The 22,640-nt window shown below is 40.8% G+C and overlaps 1 protein-coding gene across 1 annotated transcript in view; it reads right to left on the bottom strand.

Moving 5' to 3' along the window:
• Nucleotides 1-15,139: 15,139 nt before the first annotated feature.
• Nucleotides 15,140-22,640, bottom strand: part of Magea10-ps4 (MAGE family member A10, pseudogene 4) — a 49,537-nt gene continuing 42,036 nt past the window's right edge. The window contains 4 exon segments of the mRNA XM_063280518.1: nt 15,140-15,500; nt 15,502-16,488; nt 17,422-17,503; nt 18,282-18,374. Coding sequence (XP_063136588.1) covers nt 15,462-15,500; nt 15,502-16,488; nt 17,422-17,503; nt 18,282-18,374 — 1,201 coding nt within the window. The 3' untranslated portion in view covers nt 15,140-15,461.

Below are 22,640 nucleotides of genomic sequence, written 5' to 3'. Positions count from 1 at the left end.
GTTTAGGTTAGCTGGAGAAGCTGCCCAGAGGCTAAGCGTCTGCACGAGCTGATCTTAAAGGCGCCAGCAGCTTCTCAGCTTCTTTGGTACAAGAGCTGAGAGCTGTTTCTCTTAGAGAAATCCCTGACTTATTATTTGACTCAACAGGTGACAAGGTGCTTCTCTTAAAATCATAGCTAAAAAGGTAAAAATGGTCTTTGGTCTAAATATTAAAGATATGTGTAGCCACTTCAATTTTGTTTCTCATTGGTTTTAAATGTGTAAATATGCTCTACTTGCCTTGGTCATAGATTGTTGGCTTTTTAGTTATTAGATATGGTTAAAAAGGTATAATATTGGTAACAGAAAGTTGACATACAACTGGTAATTTGGATGGAGTCATTTCTAGACAACATGTGGCATGAGCCAACCCAGGGAAACAGGTCTAAATTGAGATAATATTTTTATGGAATTCTTATCCTAGAAACCGGGCTTCTAAAAAAATTTAGGACAATGTCTCTTTGTTGAGGTACTAGAGACTACACCATCGTGCGTTCATATATAGGAATTGGCAGTCAAACTTTGTACTAGATTGTTGGAGGTCGAGTTTTGCTTTCCAAAGTTGTGGTTTGCCCTGAAGCTATCTGTATTTTAATGCTAATTCCACTGCCCCAAGGACAGCTGCCTAGTCATGTACTCAGAACTCAGGTGACCTTGTGGTTGTGCTCTGGTGTTACAAAGAGAACTTAAAGATTATGATTAAGGATTGCCAGTGTTACATTGACTAACTCAAACTTATTTTTAATTAAGAAAAAATCAAACAGGTAGAGATTGTTACAAGATTTACAAAGGATTGATGAGGTTTTGGAACTTGTGAGAACATTACAGCCAGTTTACTTACTCCAACTGCCATTTCAAGATAGATTTAGAGGATTTATTTTGAGTTTTCACTTCGTGAGCCTGCTTATAATTTTAGAGAGCCCATAGAGTGATATCATTAAGAATGGCTAATAGCCTTATATTATGTAATTGTGTTGCTTCTTTAATGTAAGAAGTTAGAACTTAAATCTTTCAATGTATATGGAAATTTTTACTACAAACCTTTGCTCTCAAAATGAGCTTTAATATTTGGAGAGTAGCTGTTACACTATTCCAGAAAAGAATGTTTGAAGCTAATTTTAAGCTTCTACGGATATGTTAATTGGCTAAGTACCTCACCCTACTAGAGGACTTAGGTCTTTGTTATACACATTGGAGATAAAGCTTCAGCTGTGTTAATACAGAATTGTAGACTAGAGTCATAAAAGAATTTTAAAAAGAAACCTGGTGAAACATATCTTATTCCAAACAACAGTTAATTGGTTATTACAAAATACTGATATTTGGCCTATTACATAAACAAATTTTTCAGGCAAAGTTGATAATTTTACTCTTTACATGCTTTTGTACTTCCTGTATATTTGTGCATACAACTCATAGGAAATGCGCTTAGTGTATTTATAGGTGGTTCATCTAATGAAAAGGCTACATATATGATTGGATCACTTGTTTATTCTCTTGAGTTTCTATTGCTTCAACACAGATTATTAAATTCCGTAGTTTAGCCACTGTTTTTAAATCAAACTTTCAATTCACATACTGATAGCCAATGTGTGGCTTGTGGTTTACAATTGATTTCAATTACTTAATGCTTTATTAGAGACAGGTTTCCTACTTAAAATCAATGAGTGATTTCAGTGTGAATGTCTGACAACTCACTGTCCTTTCAGTGCCCTGACTCAGACAACTAAACAAAACCATAGACCCAGCTCTTTGAAAATGGTAATGGAGTTGATAACACACCCTCACGAAAAGAGGAAGACTCCATTTGCTTGCTTTCTATTCCCAGCCTCACCCTGCCAGTTCAGGGATTTCTAGTAAGACTGAAATTGGACAATATTTACAAGATTTGACATTTCTAATTAATGCTTCTGTTTAGGTGAATAAAGTTTGTGAGGTGCTAGAGAAATGGCTTAGTGGTTAAGAGCACTAAGTACTGTTCCTTTATAGGACATTTAAGAACTCAAACTGGATTGCCTGGGCTCTTTAGCAAGGGAGGACAATGATACCAGACAGATGATAGGCCTTACATAGGAACAGTTAGTCAAAAAATCTCATCCTTTATATACCCAAAACAATAATGCTGGAGACAATAATTTGGCATACAAGTCAATTTATAAATACAAGTGTTCAGTGTCCTCAATTTAATCCTCGAGGACTTACCTTAATAAATAATATCTTTACTATATCTTTATAAATAAAAAGGGGGAGTTATCCCTGTATGCTAAATAATGCTCCTTTTATTTCAATTTTAAAATTTGGATGCCAAAGTTTATGGCACCCTACAACTAGGCATACTTCTGCCTAGGTGAAATAGAAAGATCCACATATTGACATGATCCTGTCCAGATATTTTATATGGGGAAGAGGGAATGTTTGTGTTTTTTCTACAAGATGCTACAAGAGTGTGCCAGCTGCCTGAGTGGTTGCTGAGACTTGCTGATCCTGGTTACATGAAGATTCAGCTCTCGTGGTTCGGGTCCCTGGAGTCATCCCTCTGCCCTGAGAGGAAGATGAAAGATTTCCCTTCATCCTTTGTCATCACAGAGATTTTGCCATTGCTGCAGTCAGTGTTACCGCTGCATGTGTCCTGTCCCACCATGGCCCGCTCTCTGACCCTCTGTGCACTGCTGCTTGCTGGAGAAGACTGGACTCCAGCCGTTGCTGCCCCCTTCATTCCCTGGTGACTCTTCTTGCCTTAACTGGTCATTTTACAGACTGTAGCTTCACAGGAATGCCACCTGGGTAAAGCTGCTGTGGACTGGGGAACTCTGCCCTGGTTGTACAGATCTCAGAAATGGTTCCATGCCTGCTGGTTGTTCCAGAGATCCGGAACTGTCCTGGAAAAGACCTTGACACCTTCGCTGCTATTGTAGCAGCCATTACTGCTGCAGACATTGTGTCTGCAGTGTCTGGAGTTATCCTCCCTCAATCTATTGTTAGAAAAGCACAGTGGGTAAACTTTCTGGAGTAGTTACTAACAATTGGGAATTCTAAATTCTATTGTAGGAGCGGCTTGACTACGGCCCTTGGTGGTAACAGCTGAGGTGAACCAGATGAGGTGCCCGCTACTTATCGGGAGTGGCTCTGTTTGGTGCAGCCCTATGCTGTGGATTAGTGTTCATGCTATGGTTGGTTTGCAAACTCAGATCTCAACAGAAACGTGACAAGGCCGTTATCACTCAAGCCCTTGTGGCCATTGTACAAGGGGCCTCCCCTGGAATTTGGTTATCTATGCTCAGGAATTAGTCGGTATCTGAGTTCTCTGCTATTGCACCCCATTGATCTGTGGATCCATTGCACTGGGATGAGAGAGACTCTCGGTATCTGAGTTCTCTGCTCTTGCACCCCATGGATCTGTGGATCCATTGCACTGGGATGAGAGAGACTCAATGTTCCTTTGATCAGCCCTTCCACATCGCTGAGGTTTCCTCATTGCACGCGATAGGGTGATCATGATTTGTTATAAAATAAATGATTTGTGATAAAATATAAATAAATAGGGGGAGATGTAGAGGGCTGCTTTAACGTTCGCCACCACAAGATGGCGCTGGCTTCCACTGCGCCCCACGTGGAAGGGCAGGATAGCTTCCGCCATTACAAGATGGCGCTGGCCTCCGCCGCACCAGCTGACTTCCTTTCAGGAAGTTAACTGTGTGCGCATGTGCAAGAGTGCCTTCATGCCAGGTCTTTGCCCACTCCGGGGTGTGCCTTATGAGATCATAGGTGAGCGACCAATCAGGTGTGGATGCGCCACACTATGGTGTATATAAGCCGCGCCATGCGGGCGCGTGGTGCTCTCTTTAAGATTTTAATAAAGTTTTGGCTGCCGCAAGGATTCGTATGTCCCCGCGTGTTTTCTTGCTTGGCGAGGTCGCTCGTGGGACAAAGGCCCTCACTTCTGCCTGTTGACTTCAATTCCACTGAAGGTAGGGAGGGCCGGGTCCACTGCCAAACTCCAATGGTGGGTCTCTGAGGGCTGGAAAACGCCCCACCAATTTGGCTAAGGCAAGAAAAAGATATGAAGAAACTTGAGGGGTTAAGCTAAGTTGCTGAGAGAGTTAGTGTAAGTTAGAGAGAAAGTAAGGTTGAACAGAGAGAGAAAGAGAAAAGAAGGTAAAAAGAGCAGGAAGCTAGAGAAGAAAACAGACAAAAAGAAGAGGAAGCTAGAGAGCTAAAGAGAGATAAAAGACAAGAGAGGAACATATACTGGCCACAGTAGTTAAGGAACCTAGGAAGACAGTACCTGGCAACAGAAGAGAATTCCTGACTAAAGATCGGTGTGCCTAATACAAAGAAAAAGGACACTGGGTCAGGGACTGCCCCAGGAAGAACAAGAGGGGCCTCTCCAGTGGCCCAGAAGGCAAGCCTCTTGGTCCTAGAGTGCTGGCTATGCACAAAGATAGAAGGGAAGCCCGCCCAGTTGTTTTGTGAATACGGGGAACCTAAGACTCTGTGCTCCTACGCCCAAATGGACTAGTGTCTAGCAAAAGACCTTGATTACAGGGGGCTACTGGCAACAAAAAATACTTATGGACTACCCAAAGAACAGTGGACCTTGGCGTGGGCCGGGTAACCCACTAGTTCATGGTCATCTCTGACTGCCCCTATCCCTTGCTCATGAGAAATTTACTCTCCAAAATGGCTTGTGTGGGCTGAAATGGCTGGGTGAGGCCATGTGTATGTATATCTGCAGACTGTGTATGTGGAGCTTAAGACCTGTCTCAGTGCACCAGTACCTGATGCTGGGAGATGTGTGTCTTAGTGCCGTTCTGCCTGGAACACGTCACTCCTGCCAGCCGGGCACTAACAATTATCACCCAATCCAGGACTTAAACTGTGATAGAGTGGCTGCTGTTTTGCCTTTGAATAGAACATCCCAAAAGATGGGACCACTGGTCAGCTGCCATGGACTAGATTCTCCACCGGTTGGGGGCAATCTGGTCACCTTGCTACCCAATCCTGACCTGGAGCCACCACAGCACGAGTGTCAAGTACTGGTGGAGGAAAGACCTCTGCGACTGACTGATCGACCCCTGCTGAAAGCAGAGGCTGCCTTGTCCACAGACGGGAACAGTTCTCTTCAGAAAGGTCAGAGATAAGTGGGTGCTGCCATGGTGGACAACACGAATGTCATCTGGGATGGCTGAACCTCTACTGCCCAGCACTTCAGCACTGCAGATGCCTTTGCCACCTCTTAGATCCCCTGATAAAGTCAGCAACTGTGTTATTCATTGCCCAGGACATCAGGAGGGAAGAGATTCAGTGGCATGGGACAGTAACAAAGCAGATCAAGTGGCTCGAAAAGTGGCTATGCAGGAGCCTATCCTGGTTACAGGCCTGCAAGAGACAGCCACTGGGAACTGGGATCGGACTAAGGGATGGCCTCACTTAGAAAAGGCCCAAATTGCTTAAAAGATAAACGGACAATGACACACTTGAGGGGAAAGCTATACTACCCAGAGAACAAAGAAAAGACTCACTTTGCCAAATACAGAAATGGACTCATTTAGGAGATAAGTTTGTCCAAGTAGTTAAGGTATATATAATAGACTTTTTAGCCAAGAGAGGCAGTAAAAAAGTATAAGGTATGTCAGTAAGGGAATGCTTAATAAGCAAACAGGGCAAAGAGACCTAGAGAGTTTAGTGAGAAGTCAACGTGAACTTCACTGAGAAAATATGGTCACAAGTATCTCCTAGTGCTTGTAGATACCTTTCCAGGAATAGATAAAAGCTTTCCTAACCAAGCAAGAGACGGCCTCTGCAGTCATCAAGAAGATACTGGAAGAAATCTTCCCCCGGTCTGGAGTGCCCAAGGTAATCTGGTCAGACAATGGCCCTACTTTCATTGCCAAGGTAAGCCAGGGTGTGGCCAAGTATTTAGAGGTCGATTGGAAATTACGTTGTGTTTAGAGACCTCAAAGTTCAGGACAGGTAGAGTAAATAAATAAAACTCTAAAAGAGACCCTGACCAAATTGACCATGGAGACTGGTGCAGACTGGGTGGCACTCCTTCCCTCTTGCTCTCTTCAGACCAAGAAATACCCCTTCCACATTCAGCCTTATCCCCTTTGAGATCTTATATGGGGCCTCAGCTCCTCTGACTGTATTAGATGATGTTACTGAACCAACATGTCATAATAATAATGATATGTATGCCAGGCTAAAAGACCTACAGGTGATACAGAAAGAAGCCTGGTCACAGCTGGCAGCAGCCTATGCCCCAGGGACCCCTGAGACATCTCATCAGTTCCAGGTCAGAGACTCGGCTACATACAATGGCACCGAACCCAGACACTCGAGCCTCACTGGAAGGGACTGTACCTGGTGCTGCTGACCACCCTGACAGCCGTCAATCTCAGCCCTCACCAGCTGAGTACTAGCTGTTGGGCTGAGAGCTGGAACCTAAAGGGACACTTAGATCTTCAAAAAGCTCCCTAGACTTGCACATCAGATAAGTGAATACATCAGAGACGTGACTGGGAGGTAGCTATAATGCTCACTTGAGGAGTGTGCTTTAGAAACAAGAATTTCCTGTTTGCCCTGGGTTCCATCGGGATAGATGTGGGGATAGGCTTGATTTCTATTGCAAATGATGTAACATACCCTTACTATGAAGGCATATGTGCGTTAGTACTTCTAACACTTCTTGGGACTGTGCCTCAGGGATCATACGTTTAGAAGTTCTAAGATAGTCATGACCTTGGTGTGTAGGTTTAGATAGTGTCCAGATTAGAATCCTGATGCTAACGACTTAGTAAGAAAAAAAAAGTAGTTGAGAATTACTTAGGGCTATCTTAAGAGTTGAGAATTACTTAAGGCTATCTAGGTGCTGCAAGGGCAGCTACAAGGACATCTGCTGTTGCCCTGCAATGCAAGGCTTATAGAGAATTCAGAACTGCCATTGACTCAGATACAAAAAGAGTGAAAAAGACTTTTTAGCTGACCTCCAAGAATACCTAGCCTCCCTCTCAGAGGTAGTCCTTCAGAATAGGAGAAGATTAGACCTGATATTCCTTAAAGAAGGAGTCTGTGTGCTACACTGAAAGAAGAATGTTGCTTCTATGTAGACCATTCAGGAGTAATTAAAGACTCCATGAATTAACTTAGAGAAAGGTTAGACAAAAGACAGAGAGACAGAGAAGCGCATCGGGGATGTTTCTAGAGCAGGTTTAGTAAATCTCCTTGGATGACTACTCTGATATCTTCCCTTATGGGACCCTTCTTAGTTTTGCTTCTGCTTCTGATTATAGGTCCATGTGTGTTAAAGAAACTAGTTACCTTCATTAGAGAAAGAGTGAGTACTGTTAAGATTTTGATGTTATGCCAACAGTATCATGCTTTAGGAGGACAAGAAAGCCAATATTATAAAGATACTAAAATTTAGTTCTATGATTAGAACTAGACACTAGAAGAAGTAGGGAATGAAAGAATAAAAAATGCAGCTAAGAAGTCAGAAGTTTAAAAAAAACCCTAAATACCTCAAATTCCAGACCCTGCTCTCTACTTATACTAGCTGACCATAAAGTTAGATTAAAATCTTAGAGAACAATCTTGAGAAACAGGGAGTTTCTCCTTGTGATTTTTCACTGGTATTCTTGTGATTTTCCAATGACACCACCACTGCCCCCTTGGGTTGTTGTTTCTCCCTTTAAATACCCTTTCTCCCAGCCTCTCAGGGTTGAACTCCACTGCCCCTGCGTGGGATATGAGTCTCGACCCCAGTGCACTGGTTCCTATCAATAAACCTCATGTTTATTACAGCAAGGACGGTCTCACGTGAGTTCTTGGGGGGTCGCATCATCCCGAGACTTGAGGGAAGGTCTCCCTGTTCTGGGGGTCTTTCACTTCCTTTGCAATTTGTATCCTTTTGACCTCCTTTTGTTATTTGATTGATCTGGCTAGGACTTCGAGTTCTATATTGAATAGGTAGGGAAAGATTGGACAGCCTTGTCTAGTTCCTGATTTTAGTGGGATTGCTCCAAGTTTCTCTCCATTTAGTGAAGATAATTTTTTAAAAATTATATGACTAAATTATTGGAACATTCTGAAGTGATATTACTTTTGTTTCCTTGGGTGGTTTTCTTGTAAAGCCAAATATGAGCATTTGTCCTTGTAGGTTGTATTTTACATAAAACACTACTATCTGGCATTGGAGAAATTGCATTGATTTCATAGAGTTTATCCAAATTGTTTTGAAATTCTAGACCAGCAGATGCCTGAACCAAATGCACAGGTTTTAGCATCAAGAAAATGTGGCTTATATACTGAATAAGGAAGTACTTGTCTTCATATTTTTATGAAATATTTTATATAAGATTTTTCCTCATTCCTTTTGTAGTCTTTGGATGATTCATATCAAAAAAGCTTCCCTTTAGTTCTCTGTCTTGTCTGATACTGGTGATGGAACCCAGGGCTGTGTGTATGCTAAGCAAGCCCTCTACCATTGAGTCACACCCCTTATCCTTCAGTTCTCTTTTAGTAAAGTTTGGAATTTATTTAAAAAGTTATAAATATCTTTGTGTTGGTATTTACCAAGCAAACTTCAATTACTGAAGAAGAGGGAACCTCAGTTAAAAAATAGTCTCCATCACATCAGACTGTGGGATTGTTTGAGGAGTATCTTCTTTATTAATAATGATGGAAGAGGTCTGAGTCCACAGTAAATGGTATCACTTCTATTATATAAGAGAGCAAGGTTTGTGAGCCAATACACAGCTTTTCTCTATGGTGTATGTTAGGTTTCATAAATTGTAAACTGTATTTTCAAAACTTGCCTTTTATTTTATATAGTTCATTTTGCCTACATACGTGTAATGTATTATCAGTTATTCAAATATTTCATTATTATTTAATATCTATGGTGGTAGCATCTCCTTTATTTGTAACAATTATGTGTATATTTTACCTGCATATATGTGTGTATTGTGCTAATGCACTCTCCAAGGAGGGCAGAAACAGAGTTGAATCCCTTGAAACTGGAGCTACAGTGGGTTGTAAGCCTCCTTGTGGGTTTTGGAAACTGAACCTTGGGTCCTCTGAAAAGCATCAATTGCTCTTAACCACTAATCCATCTTTTAGCCTCTTGACATTTATTATTTTATTTTCTATTATATTGCATTCCTTTTATTTTTATTTTTAGATGCTATCTTCCTCTTAAATTTTAATTCTACATTAAGAATTCTACACTAAGCATTACCAGCTGCATATGTAGCAGAGGATAGGCCTATTGGGCACCAAAGGGAGGAGAAGCCCTTCCGAACACCCCCAGTGTAGGGGAATGTCAAGGTGGGGAGGTGGGAAGGAGGAATCACTAGGGAGGGGGTACACCTTTTATAAAAGAAGGGGGAGGGGAGGGGATAGGAGCCTTATGGATAGGAAACCGGGAAAGGGAATAACATTTAAAATGTAAATTAAAAATATGCAATAAAAAAAGGTATGAGCCTTATAATACTGAAAGCTTCCTTCTAAGTACTGCTTGAGCGATACCATTTATTTTTAAAATATTTATATCATTTAAAATCTTTTCTAATTTCTTAATTTTTGTCTTTCATGCAGGATTATTTAGAAAATGTTTTAATTTAAAATATTTACAGTTTTCTAGTATATTTTATTATTGATCTATAGTATATTTGATATTCTAGTACATGAATTTAGTATATCTTATTCTCTTTTATTTAGACAACAAATTTTGTCTGGTTTCAATTTTTAACCTGTGCTACGAGTTTGCTCACGGCTCAGGATATATTGTTACTTGTGTTACTAGTACACTTAACAAGAGTGGATTTTTCTGTATTTGTTGGGAAAACGATATAAAGCTAAAGATTGATTTTCCAGTTTTGTCTTTCATGGAATGCTTTATATTTAATAAAACTTGTGTCTAAATTCACCTTGTTTATTTTGGTATAGTTGCTGTCAATGATAATCTTCTAATTTTGTTCAGTTAGCATATAAAATAATGGGTTCAAATATATATATATATATATATATATATATATATATATATATATATATATTTGTATGTTGTTCATATTTACATGCACCCTCCCAGTCTCTTCCTCTGTCCATTTTACTTGTCCATTCCCTAGTGCCAAAAGTTCACTCTCTGCTCTCATACCACACATGAATATATAGTTAAATTTAGATTCCACAAATGAGAGTAAATGTGTGATATTTTGCCTTTCTTACTCTTATTGCCATGTCATACATCCTCCTCATTTTTGAAATCCTCGATCTCTACAGTAGTACCCTTTTGTATTTTTGACCCATATATAAATCTAGATTCTCATATGAAAGAAAATGTGATGTTTGTCTTTCTGAGCTTGGCTTAACTTAATTAACATAATTACCTCTAGTTGTATCCATTTTCCTGAAAGTCGCTGTTTCATTATTGTTTACTGCCAAATAATGGCATTCTGTATATATAGGACTTATAAAATCAATTTAACTGTTGATGAACACTTATTTAGGCTTGTTCCATATTTTGGCTATTGTGAATAGAGTGGCAGCAAGCGTGGACATGCAAGTGTCTATGGGGTGTTCTATTTAGTCTTCCAATTATAACTAAGAGTGATATACTTCAGTCATAACATAATATTGTTTTAAGTTTTTGGAGGAACCACCATACTGGTTTCCATAGAGACTGAGTGTATATTCTCATTAGTGCTGCATAATGGTTTCCCTTTCCCCAAAGCCTTGTCAGTACCTGTTGTTTGTTTTTGTAATGATAAATATTCTATCAATGCAAGATAGAGTTTCAAAGCAGTGTTAATGTGCATTTTCCTGATGGCTAAGGATATTGAATACTTTTTAAAGTTCTTCTCTTGAAAACTATCTATTCAGTTCATTTGTCCATTTACTGATCGGGTGATTTGGTTTTATTGTTTAATTTTGGGAGTTCTTTATAAATTCTAGATATCAATCCTCAGTCAGCTGTACAATTGGCAAAGAAATTCTCATATCTATAGTGAATCTTCTCTCTTGCAACTGTTTAATTGCTTTGTAGAAGCCTTTTAAATTGATACAAATTTATTCATCAATTTTTGTTACTATGCTCTGAGCAATTAGAATCCTTTTCAGAAAGTCTTTATGTATAACTAGATGACATGGTATTTTCTTTATGTATGCCTTGGAGTATTTTATTCAATGATTTCCCCTAACATCTTCAGAGTTTCGTTGTCTCATATGATAGGTTTTGATCCACTCAGAATTTATTTTTGTCCAGTGTAAGAGATAGGGGTCTGGTTTCCTTCTTTTATACTTGTCTATCTAGTTTTGCCCATCTTCATTTGCTGAAGAGCTCTCTTTTCTCTATTGCATATTTTTGGAATCTTTGTATTTGTAAAACATTAGGTTTTTGAATGGGTGTTTTTCCTTGACCCTTTATTTCTTGTTTTTATTCCATTTTGTATGTGTCTTTTTTTGTACCAATATGCTACTTGATTTTTTAATAATTTTCATTTTCCTGGATATTTTACGTATTTACATTTCAAATATTATCCCCTTCCCCCCTTTCCCATACCCCTTCCCCCTGCTTCTATGAAAATGTTTCCATTCCCAACCACCCACTCTAACCCTGGCATTCCCCTAAACTGGGGAAATGAGCCTTCACAGGACCAAGTGCTTTTCCTCCAATTAATGTTCATAGATCATATGAAACCTAAGAAGAAGGAAGACGAAAATGTGCTTGATAAATTTTTATAGATCATACATATCTAGCATTTTGTCTAGATTGTCCAGTTTTTCACATAATTTTTGTGGTGGTGGGGATTGAAATCTGGGCTTTCTGAATGCAAGGCTACCATTTAGATATGCCCCAGATGTGCAAAATATTAGAATATAAGCTTATAAAGTGTGTTCTAATAATCCTCTGAATTTTATTAGTGTGCATTTAATAGCCCACTTTTTAAATTTTATTAATTTGAGGCCTCTCTTATTCTGCTGATTAGTTTGGATACATTTTTGTTAGTTTTTTTATTGTATTAAAGCAGTTAATATAAGAGACTGGTTTACCAACTCCCCAGAAACTTCCTAGTTCATAAATCTTGGGGTGGCTAACATTTTGCCTAGAGTTATCTAGTGAGTGTGTCAGAGTGTAGTAAGTAAACAGCACTGAAATTTGTACAGACAGAACTGTACTTTTAACACCTGCTAAGCCTTAAATATCCTGCTGAGGATTTATGACTATGACCGTCAATAATTTGTTAGAGCTTTAAATTTCTCAGTATCCATAGAAGTGAACCTCATGGCAGATAGGTGACTCTGTAGGTTCATATACATGATGACCTAACATTCAGGGACACTAAGCTATTTTTTTCATTTTATAAATATATCTCTTTAATTTTATGATGGATCACTATTGAAATGGAAGTCATGCAATTCTTCCCAGTATCCACTTCATCTTTCCAATTTATCTTTCTTTTTAATTATTAGATTATTTAATTTACATTTCAAATGTTATTCCCTTCCCCAGTTTTCTGGCCATAAGCCCCCTATCCCATCTCCCTCTTCTTCTTCTAAAGGGGTTCTCACTCAATAACCATCCCATTTACAGCCTCCCCACCTTGGCATTCCACTACAATGGGGGGTCCAGCCTTGGCAGGAGCAAGGGTTTCTCCTCCCACTGATGCCCAGGGAGGTCATCACCTGCTACATATGCAGTTGGAGCCATGGGTCTATCCAGGTGTACTCTATGGATAGTGGTTTAGTCCCTGGGAGCTCTGGTTGGTTGGTATTGTTGTTCTTATGGGATTGCAAGCCCCTTCAACTCCTTCAGTCCTTTCTCTAATTCCCCGAACAGGGACCCTGTTTTCAGTTCAATGGTTTGCTGCTAGCATTTGCCTCTGTATTGGACATGCTCTGGCTGAGCCTCTCAGGAGACAGCTACATCAGGCTCCTGTCAGCATGTACTCCTTAGCTTCATCAATATTGTCAAGTTTTGGTGGATATATATATATATATATATACATATATATATATATATATATATATATATATATATATATATATATATATGGGCTGGATCCCCAGGTGGGGCAGGCCCTGACTGGCCAATCTCTCAGTCTCTGCTCCAACCTTTGTCTCCATATCCCTTCCTATTAATATATTTATTCCCCCTTTTAAGAAGAACTGAAGCATCTTCACTTTGATCGTCATTCTTCTCGAGCTTCATGTGGCCTGTGGGTTGCATCTTGGATAATTCGAGCTTTTGGAATAATATCAACTTATCGGTGAATACATAAAATGTGGACTTTTTATTAGGTTACTTCACTCAGGATGATAATTTCTAGTTCCATCCATTTGCCTATGAATTTAATGAAGTCATCGCTTTTGAGCTGAGTAGTAATCCATTGTGTAGACGCACCACATTTTCTGTATCCGTTCCTCTGTTGAGGGGTATCTGGGTTCTTTCCCGCTTCTGGCTATTATAAATAAGGCTGCTATGAACATAGTGGAGCATGTATCCTTGCATGCTGGAGCATGTTGGAGTATCTTTTGGGTATATGCCCAGGTATATTATAGCTATGTTCTCAGGTAGCACAATGTCCAATTTTCTGAGGAACTGCCAGACTGATTTCCAGACTGGTTGCACTGGCTTGCAATCCCACCATCAATGGAGGCGTGTTCCTCTTTTTCCACATCATCACCAGCATCAGTTTTCACCTGAGTTTTCAATCTTAGCCATTCTGACTGGTATGAGAATGGAATCTCAGGGTTGTTTTGATTTGCATTTCCCTGCTGACTAAGGATATTGAACATATCTTTAGGTGCTTCTCAGCCATTTGATATCCCTCACCTGAGAATTTTTTGTCTAGCTTTGTACCCCATTTTTGATAGGGTTATCTGGCTCTCTGAGTTCTCTCTTTGAGTTCTTTGTATATGTTGGATATTAGCCCTCTATCAGATGTAGGATTGGTAAATATCTTTTCCACATCTGTTGGTTGCTGTTTTTGTAGTAATGACAGTGTCCTTTGCCTTATGTTAGTTTTTTGCAGTTTTATATTGATTCTTAAAATTAGAGCGTAAGCCATTGGAGTTCTATTCAGGAAAATTTCCAGTGTATCTGGTTTGATGTGGAGGTCCTTGATCCACTTGGACTTAAGCTTTGTACAGGATGATAAGAATGGATTGATTTGCATTATTCTACCTATTTAGACCTCTCCACTTCAAAGAAGGATGTGAGGTTTCCCTTGGCCACCACTAGTCCAACAATATCACACTTATTAAAGTGCCATTTCCCATAAGTCAAGCTTTTTCAACCACCACAATAAAGGTCATAGACTTAAGAATGTTTCCTATAAACTGGGCTTTCATCCCTCCAAAAAAAAATGTTCCCCAATTCCAGCTGTCACTCTCTGCATTCTCTCCCTCCATTTCCCCATTTCTCCCACCCCTGTCCTCAAGTACTCCCAATATACCTGCAGTTCCCAAGTATGTTGATACAATTCCACACCCCACTCCTCAAGTATGAACCCCTCTTTACCTAAAAGTTCTGGACTTGTGGGTTTTAGCTTTATTGTCATTTACTTAACAACTATTACATGCTTATATGTGGATGAATACTTTTCCTAAATGCATACCTCATGATTGACTGGATACTGACAAATGTAAGAACTTATAGAGTGGATTAGAACTTACAAAACTTGTGAGCTGTTAAGTGCCTAGGACTCCCCAAATGCCTTGGTTTTCAACATTGACGTGGGGGGGGGGGGAGGGCTTGCTGCAGCAGATCGCACTGCAAACCTTCCATTCTAGTGCTAGTCATCTGAAGAACCCCTACCTGTATTGACAGAGCTGTGGATCCTACCCAAAACATGTCTAGAAAAATGATGGCTCTGGATTAAACTGTATGCCACTTTTCATTAGATAAGGGAATATCTGAATTCTAGAAATATCCCACTGCTAACACACAACTTTACAAAGAACAGTGAAGTGTTTTGTGATAGAAATTCAATTTATAATTTTTAGTTTAAATTTTAATATGTTAACCACAATGAGAGACTAAAAAGTATAAGACAATCAAAATTTTTATTTTATTCTTGTTTTGCAAGTTAAAGCTGAGATTTTTTCCATTACCAACTTAATTCCAATTTCAGTGTACTAGTAGGTTGGGACATTTTACAAAGACAGACAGAAGTCATCCTCATGCAGTTTCAAATCTGGAAAACAAGAATGCATGCATTGCAAAAAGATTAAACTTGAACATAATGCAACTTATAATAAGAGTATTAACATTTTGAAATGCCAAGAATCCTAAAGTCACCCAAATAGAATAAACATAGAAAGCTTTATGCTCTCCTCCCACCAGCTCCCAGTTGAGGGTACAATAGCTGGATCAGTGACTACTCTGTCTGACCTGATGTTAGATATGAATTGCCAGTGCACTAGACAGTGCCCAGATCAGAGATGTCGAAGCATCTGCTGGAAGATCCAGGCCTCGACCCTGTCTATCTCATCTCTCAGAGCTTCTGCATATTTTTCAGGGTATGCTCTGGGATGAGTCTTAGTAATGCTAGCAAAAAACTGCAAGACTTTCAATTTGGTGGTTTCTGCAAAGGCCCTTGGGCCCCACAGGAACACATGGCTAGGAGGATCACTGTTAGGCACCTGTCTGTATTCCAGGTACCCTTCCTGGACAAACTCCTCAGAGATGAGCTTCCTGGGGTCTCTATGTATGTAAGGATCCATCCCACCACACAACCCTATATTATTCAGCATTTCCCAGATAATGTCCTCACTGACATAGTTTCCCTTCATAAAAATGACACCCAGTACAACTATGAGGACACCTGTCTTGGGCATACCCTGGACATCAGTCAGCATCCCATCATAGGTGATGCCCAGGGCAGTGACAAGGACATAGGAATGGACAGAAGGGTCCACTTCTACTATGTCAAGGCCAAAGACCAGCTTCATGCACTCAGAGGCCTCACTAAAGATCAGAGGATAATATTCATCATACTCTCTACCAATGGTTTCCAGCATTTCTGCTTTGGTAGTGAATGCCTTCGTTTGATATTTGAAAAGCAGAAAGTCCACCAAATCATACACCTTTACGTTCTGTGCATTGTGCAACAAATAGAGTGGGTCTTCCAGCGCCTCTAATTGTCTGATGGAAGCCTCCTCAGATGGGCCTACAGGAATGGAGGCCAGTGCCACAGAGGGAGAGCAGGCTCTCTCAGGACTCTGGAGAGGACTTGGTATTCCACTACCATACTCGGCCTTTGAGGTGGAGGTGGCTTCTTCCTCCTCTGCTGCAGCCATGGTAGCCTGGGCATTGTCCAACTCCTGTTCGGCCTGAGCATTGTCTTGGAGGTTGCTGTATTGGATGTTATGGGCATCATCCATTGTGGTTTTCCTTGGTACAGACAGGCTGGATACTGTCCTAATCAGAACAAGGAGGACACAGACCTGGTGGGAAAGTGGAGAGAGTTTATGGATTCTATTTGCAGTCACAGTCGAACAACCTGCGAAAAGTCATGTTATTCAAAACCTCTGAATAGTGCTCTAGGCTACAAGGACTCATAGCAGTCTGAGAACCTTGAAATACAGAAACAGAAAATGAACAACCTATTTGGGGTGCAGTCAGAGGGAAGATAAGCTCAGGGATACCACCAGAATATTTGATGCCAGAGAATGTCGGGTGTTCATGTTCTCAACTGTTTGAACCATTGTTATATACTTGCAGTATCTACATCCCCATAAATTCTGAGGATAGATACTTGTGCCCCGGTTACAGGATCTGAGGACACTATCCCAGAGGAAGATTTTCATATCTTTGAGTTTCAAATCATTAAGACATGCTGACCACATTCCACAGATTCAAACTGCTAGTTTGTGACTGAATTTTCATTAACAGTACTGATAATGTCTACTGTGGGGGTGCGGGGTAACAATACCCCAGTAAGTGGTGTCTTCTATGATCTTTCTGGTTACTCATGTTTCCCTTGCAAGTGCTAGACCCTGCCAATCAGATAGTCTACTGAAAAATCTTAACTGACCAGTATTTTGAAACATAATATAATGCGTGAATGGCACTTCACATCTGGCTGCACAGATTCAGACTAACTTACAAGAGATTGGACAATTCAATGGTGTTCATGTGTCCTAAGGTGTGAGACCTGCCCTATGCTCACCTTGATAAGTGACAAGGTCTGGACTGCTTCACCTTATGATCTGAGGCTAAGTTATTTAAACCAAGGTCCTATTTCTGTGATACAGAGGGAAGAGAAGAAGAGGTAACAGAAATCGTCTATGGTCCCTGAGCTTCTTCACAGCTTACAGGAGGGCAGGTAGAGGACAAACCCCATGTTGTTTAAATGGCAGGAAATCTTCAGTCCTTACCTTCAGTCCTTGCCCTCTTGAGATATTCACTCTGATATCTCCAGTCAAACTCCCCCTTCCCAGGATCTCAGTTCCTTGAGACCTGTGACCAGAAAAAAAGATAGAGTGCGTATCAAGACATCCCCTTCCAGCAGTGTGTATGTCAGGTGTGTGAGAAGTGTTTGGGGGGCCTGTGACAGGTTTCCTTCACTTCTATATTGGAGGATGTTACATGGACTTGCACGATTCTTGGACACCTGTCTTTAAGAATGGCTATGCACCCGGGTCAAGTTGTATTCCTTCTTGATATCTGAGAAGATGACAAATCCTTTTACATCTGAGTGGGTTATCTTGGATTGGTCATATGACCTGAGTGAATCTGGGCTGATAATGGGGTTTCAAAACCCACTTGAGGTTGATTTACTGACTTCTTCCTGGCACCTTCACTTTTGTGCAATTAACACAAGACCTCATCTTTCCAAAGACATCCACATTCCTGCCAAATGGACAAGTAAGCATGACACCTAATGCCCCTGATTATTGGCCACAGAACATACTGAGATATTATAGTTTGTATATTCTGTGCCGTGGACTCATAGTCCCCAGACATACATGTCTGACATAACAGCTAATCCTGTGACTCCTCTCTCTGTTCCCCATCCTGACATCACTCCTCAGCCAACCTGACTTCAAAGTCTTCATCTCGCAAATAAATCACAAACAAATCATGAAGCATAAAGGACAGGCAGTCACAGTACTCACATACCGAAGGCTTTCCTGGAAAAATTTAGGGAGTTTGGCAGGTATTAGGAAAGTCTGTGTTATGGAGGGTATTGCTCTTTTTCTCTCCTTTAGGTCTCACCATGGTAACTCAAACTTACCTAGACTGCTTACAAATGCTGGACACCTCTTCTGATAATTTTCTGATACTCCAACTGCTGCTCTGATATCCTTCAGTGGATAGGCTCACCTTCCTTAGAAAAGAGAGAGAATGATAATGGAGTGTATATGCATAACTGTGGTTTGTGTCTCACACTGCCTATGAGAGCAGCTATGAGAGCAATGGCAATGCTGGATATTATATGGAGTATTTGAAGTGTGCTGTCCATAGAGAACCCTGGATTTTACCTTGATTAACTCTCTTTCCTAGGACCTCTTTACCACGGACCTCAGAATAAGGTTCTGACCTTCTATCTACTGAGGTCAAAGAAGGCCACTCATTTGACTACCCTAGTCACGTGTACTATAATCCCTATTGTTCTGATCCTGCTGGATTATCTAATAGGACATCTCTTCAGTTTACACACAGGGTCTTCACATATCACTTCATGGAGACTGGGCTCTGTCTATTACAATTGCTCCAAAAATGATGTTACTCAGAGTCCCATTGGAGGACAGAGCCTTACTGCTAGGAATGAATTCCACCATGTTAGATACAGAATTGATATGGGGAAGCACTAATTTGGGGTTCCTCAGACTAACTGAAAACTTTCATCTTGAATACAAGGATCTGCAGGAGTACACAGAGAGCATCATGAAAGTTTAAAATATTTTCTTGAAATTTGTATAGTTTCATAAATTACAATTTAATCATATTCAACATCTCTCCTATTGTATTGTAGGGCCTTGTCAGCTCTGTCACTGGGGAGCTGGAAAAAGGGGAGTTTGACTGTGCTTATCCCATGCTCCTGCTGCCAGGGCTGGTGCTAGGCCAGACAGAAGCACCTAGGCTCTGTTCTGGTGGTGGAAAACCACAGTCAGAGATGTAAGAAAGCCAGAGTTGGTAAAGGGGGTTCCTCATCTTTCATCGAGCTCAGGGCCGTGGGGTTCTCATGCTCTTAGATTTCCAAGCTATGCTGGGAATTACAGAAGAGCTGAGAATGGAGTCTGGGATCCTGGCGACTGGGAACAGCATCTAGCCAAGGGCTGGGGTAAAGTGGAGGTCCAGATTGTTCCAGTGGGTATGTTAGTCTTTAGATGGACAGCGGTTGGCATGGTGGCAATTGTGGCAGGGAGCACAGAGAGGCCTTCTAAGGGAGATTAAGCTGGGTCTCTGTAGAAGGCCTCCATGGCTTCCCACAGCAGTTCTTGGTAAACAGAGACAATCTGTGGTTCCAAACTGTTTATTGTCACGACACAAAATGGATGCTTAAAACTATACCCTGCTTCTCAGGGTGTACCTGATATTAAATACTATTTGCAGGTGGGATTTCCAAAATGGGAAGCTTATTGGCTAAAACCTTCAGGCCTCCAGGTAGCTCATTAACATGCAGAATTCTTTTTTAACCTACATGACTATACATCATTTCTCTTCTGTGTGAGAAGCATGGCCTGTGTTCCAAGTAAGGGGTTTGTTAGCAAGCTGAGAGTCAACTAAGCCTCAGGTGTGTGCCCGCTGAGCCTACATGTCCTGACCTGTTGCACGTTACCAGACTTCCTGACATGCTTTTATGTTGTACACACTCTACCAAACCCTCCATGTCCCTATAAATACTGGACTCTCATAGTTTTTAGCACATTTAGTGAAATTTGTAATACCTTTATACACTTGGGCATGTGGACATCGACTGAAGTATGATCAACTGACAAGAATCTGCAAACGTAAGGAAAACAAAATCTCCCCAGTAGGTATCAATTACCTATAGCTCCTCAGCTAGGGGTGGGACTTACATACCCCACTATGCTGGGATGTTTGTCTAACTGGGAACATACTCCTCTTGATTGTACTTGCTTAGTTGACTTGAGACTAATTAGGTAGAGCTGGTTTAATCTGGGGCGACTAAATCTGAAGCAGGATTTCAGATGTTAAACCAGAGCTCTCACCCTCACATTGTACTGGCCTCATCTGATGACTCCAGAAATCTTTTTTATTTTATCCACAAGGGTGTTGTCAATGAGTCAGTCAGGGAGCTGAGAGTCACCTAAGACTCAGGTGTGTGACACTGTGTCTCTGGGTCCTGATCTGCTCTATCTTACCAAATTTACCAGCATGATTTATGTCCTACACTCTTCCAAATCCTCCAAGTCCCATCACTACTAGACCTAAAAAAGTTTACTTAAACAGAACACATATATTCCTGGCGCATACACAAATGAACTTGAAAATGGCTCCTGTTGCCTTGGAAATGGAGTTGTGAAGCACCATTCCTGGCTATGAATCGAACCTGCAAAACCAGCAAGTACTGGTAACCATTGAAGTGTCTCTCTAACTAAAGATTCCCAGATTTCAATAGGTGAAAAAAAACAGAAAAGGCTAATTTCTACATGGTGTCATCCCATACGTTGCAGGTGTGTACAATAAGTATATAGCTGAATTAATCTACAATTCACCCTTACTTCTCACCCAGACTGTAAGAAAGAGGACTATGTCTTTACCTGGCCTTTGAGGAATTATGATTTCCTGCTCACCTATTTGATTCAAACTACAGGACTCTTTAGTAAGGGACACAAACAACAGTGCACCTGCGTTATCTTTGACCCTCCTATACAGAAAGGATGCAGTATAGGCCACCATGAATTCCATTAAAGCTAAAAGTACGGCAGCCTTTAAGCTCCAGAAAGAAAATGTTCTGTGTACTGCAAGTCCTTGGAAGTAGGTGAAATAGTGGGGCAGGAATACGGGACCACAAATAAGGGTTCTTGTTTGTTTCAGGTTAGTCAAAGGCATGCAACTGTATTAAATGGAGGCTGTCTATATGGTACAGGGCATGTGTAGGTCACCAGCAACTTACACTTGAGTCAGAAAGGGACCAAGTCCTCCTTCCTCCAGGGAACTCTAAAAATGGCATCGACACTGTAACCAACTGCTGACAGCTGGTCGGAGGCAAGAAAGTACTATTTTGAGTCTACTAGACAGCAGAGCTTGACCTGCATTTTCTGGGCCCCCCAATTATGAAAGAGTCTTTGCACTCTACTATACACTTACTCTGACTGAAAGCATGTGTCAGCCCTCCAGGATCCTAAAATTGTGATATAACACCTCCCTGAGCACCTGGATGAGGATGTGGCAGTATGTGGAGGGCCTCTTCCCCTTCAGTGAGAACTATGGCATTCTGTAACTTCCAGAAATGGCAGAAAATTATTTGGAGGACTCCAAGTCATTTCTTGCAAGAGAAAGTGCTCACTCATACCAACCAACCCGGATTTACTGCAAGAATCTGAAAAGCCTCCAGTGGTCCTTTCTATCTTATGTGAGGGTTCTACAAATAACAGAAAAACACACTCCTCTCAGAAATCTTTTTAAAAATTTAGACATTGAATCCCAGAGTAGGAATGGAAGGGGTCATTCCTCCAGATGGACCCACTGAATAGCAATTTGGGTACTCTCTTGATGAGTGTTCTTTAATCTTCTTAATACTGACACTTAATACATTCCCTAATGTGGTAGTGACACCCAACTTTAAAATTATTTTGGTTGTTACTCCATAAGTGCACTTTTACAACTGTTGTGAATCCTAATGTAAATATCTGATATGAAGGGTGTTTGATATATAATCCCAAAAGGGTTGTGTCCCACAAGTTGAGAACCATGTTTCTAGCCTGCCGGGGACCTAAACAATCCACCGACAGGGAAGTTACTGCAACATGAATGTGAACTTACCCCTGAGGCTCATGTAACCTTAAACATTGCTCCTCTACATTGTTGAAAGTGAGCAGAGGCTGAATTCTGCATCTGGGGCCATGTTTAGTGCCCAGTAACAATGGCATGTGACACTTTCTCTGGACTGGAGCTTTTATGGTCCACTCTCAGGTCTAACTTCCTCCCTGAATGTGAGCTAAGCTTATTTCTGAGAACTTCTTAACTATGCCTGTATTCGTGGACCACAAAGTTGGACCCAGCAAGCATCTCCTGCTAAAAGCTTGTTACATTCCATGCAATGCTAACTGAAGGGTGAAATTGGCATTATTATTGGTCCTTATGTCCTGATGGAGACTTTTTGCCTGCCCTAGGCTCTCACCCACATTCAGAAAGCAGGGTGTAGCTGTATTGCTACAAGGAATCTCACAAGTTGTTTCAGAGTCTGGGAACTGTTTGTATGCAGATGCGGAAGCTTGGATAACATCCCTACTTGTTTCAAGATCCTGAAAATGATACAAGTTAACCAGGTGGTTTGGGCTTACCCATCTAGAAACAATCTTCCAAAAGCCACTCTCATCTAGCATCTTTATTTAAAATGATTGTGATGTCTGATTTCTGAATTGGTAACTATTGCCATAGTCCCAAGAGAAGGAAGGGAATA

This window comes from Rattus norvegicus, chromosome X (assembly GCF_036323735.1).
Source record: "Rattus norvegicus strain BN/NHsdMcwi chromosome X, GRCr8, whole genome shotgun sequence".
Taxonomy (NCBI): domain Eukaryota; kingdom Metazoa; phylum Chordata; class Mammalia; order Rodentia; family Muridae; genus Rattus; species Rattus norvegicus.
The sequence above is the reverse complement of the archived record's forward strand: the minus strand, read 5'-3'. Positions and strand labels throughout refer to the sequence as shown.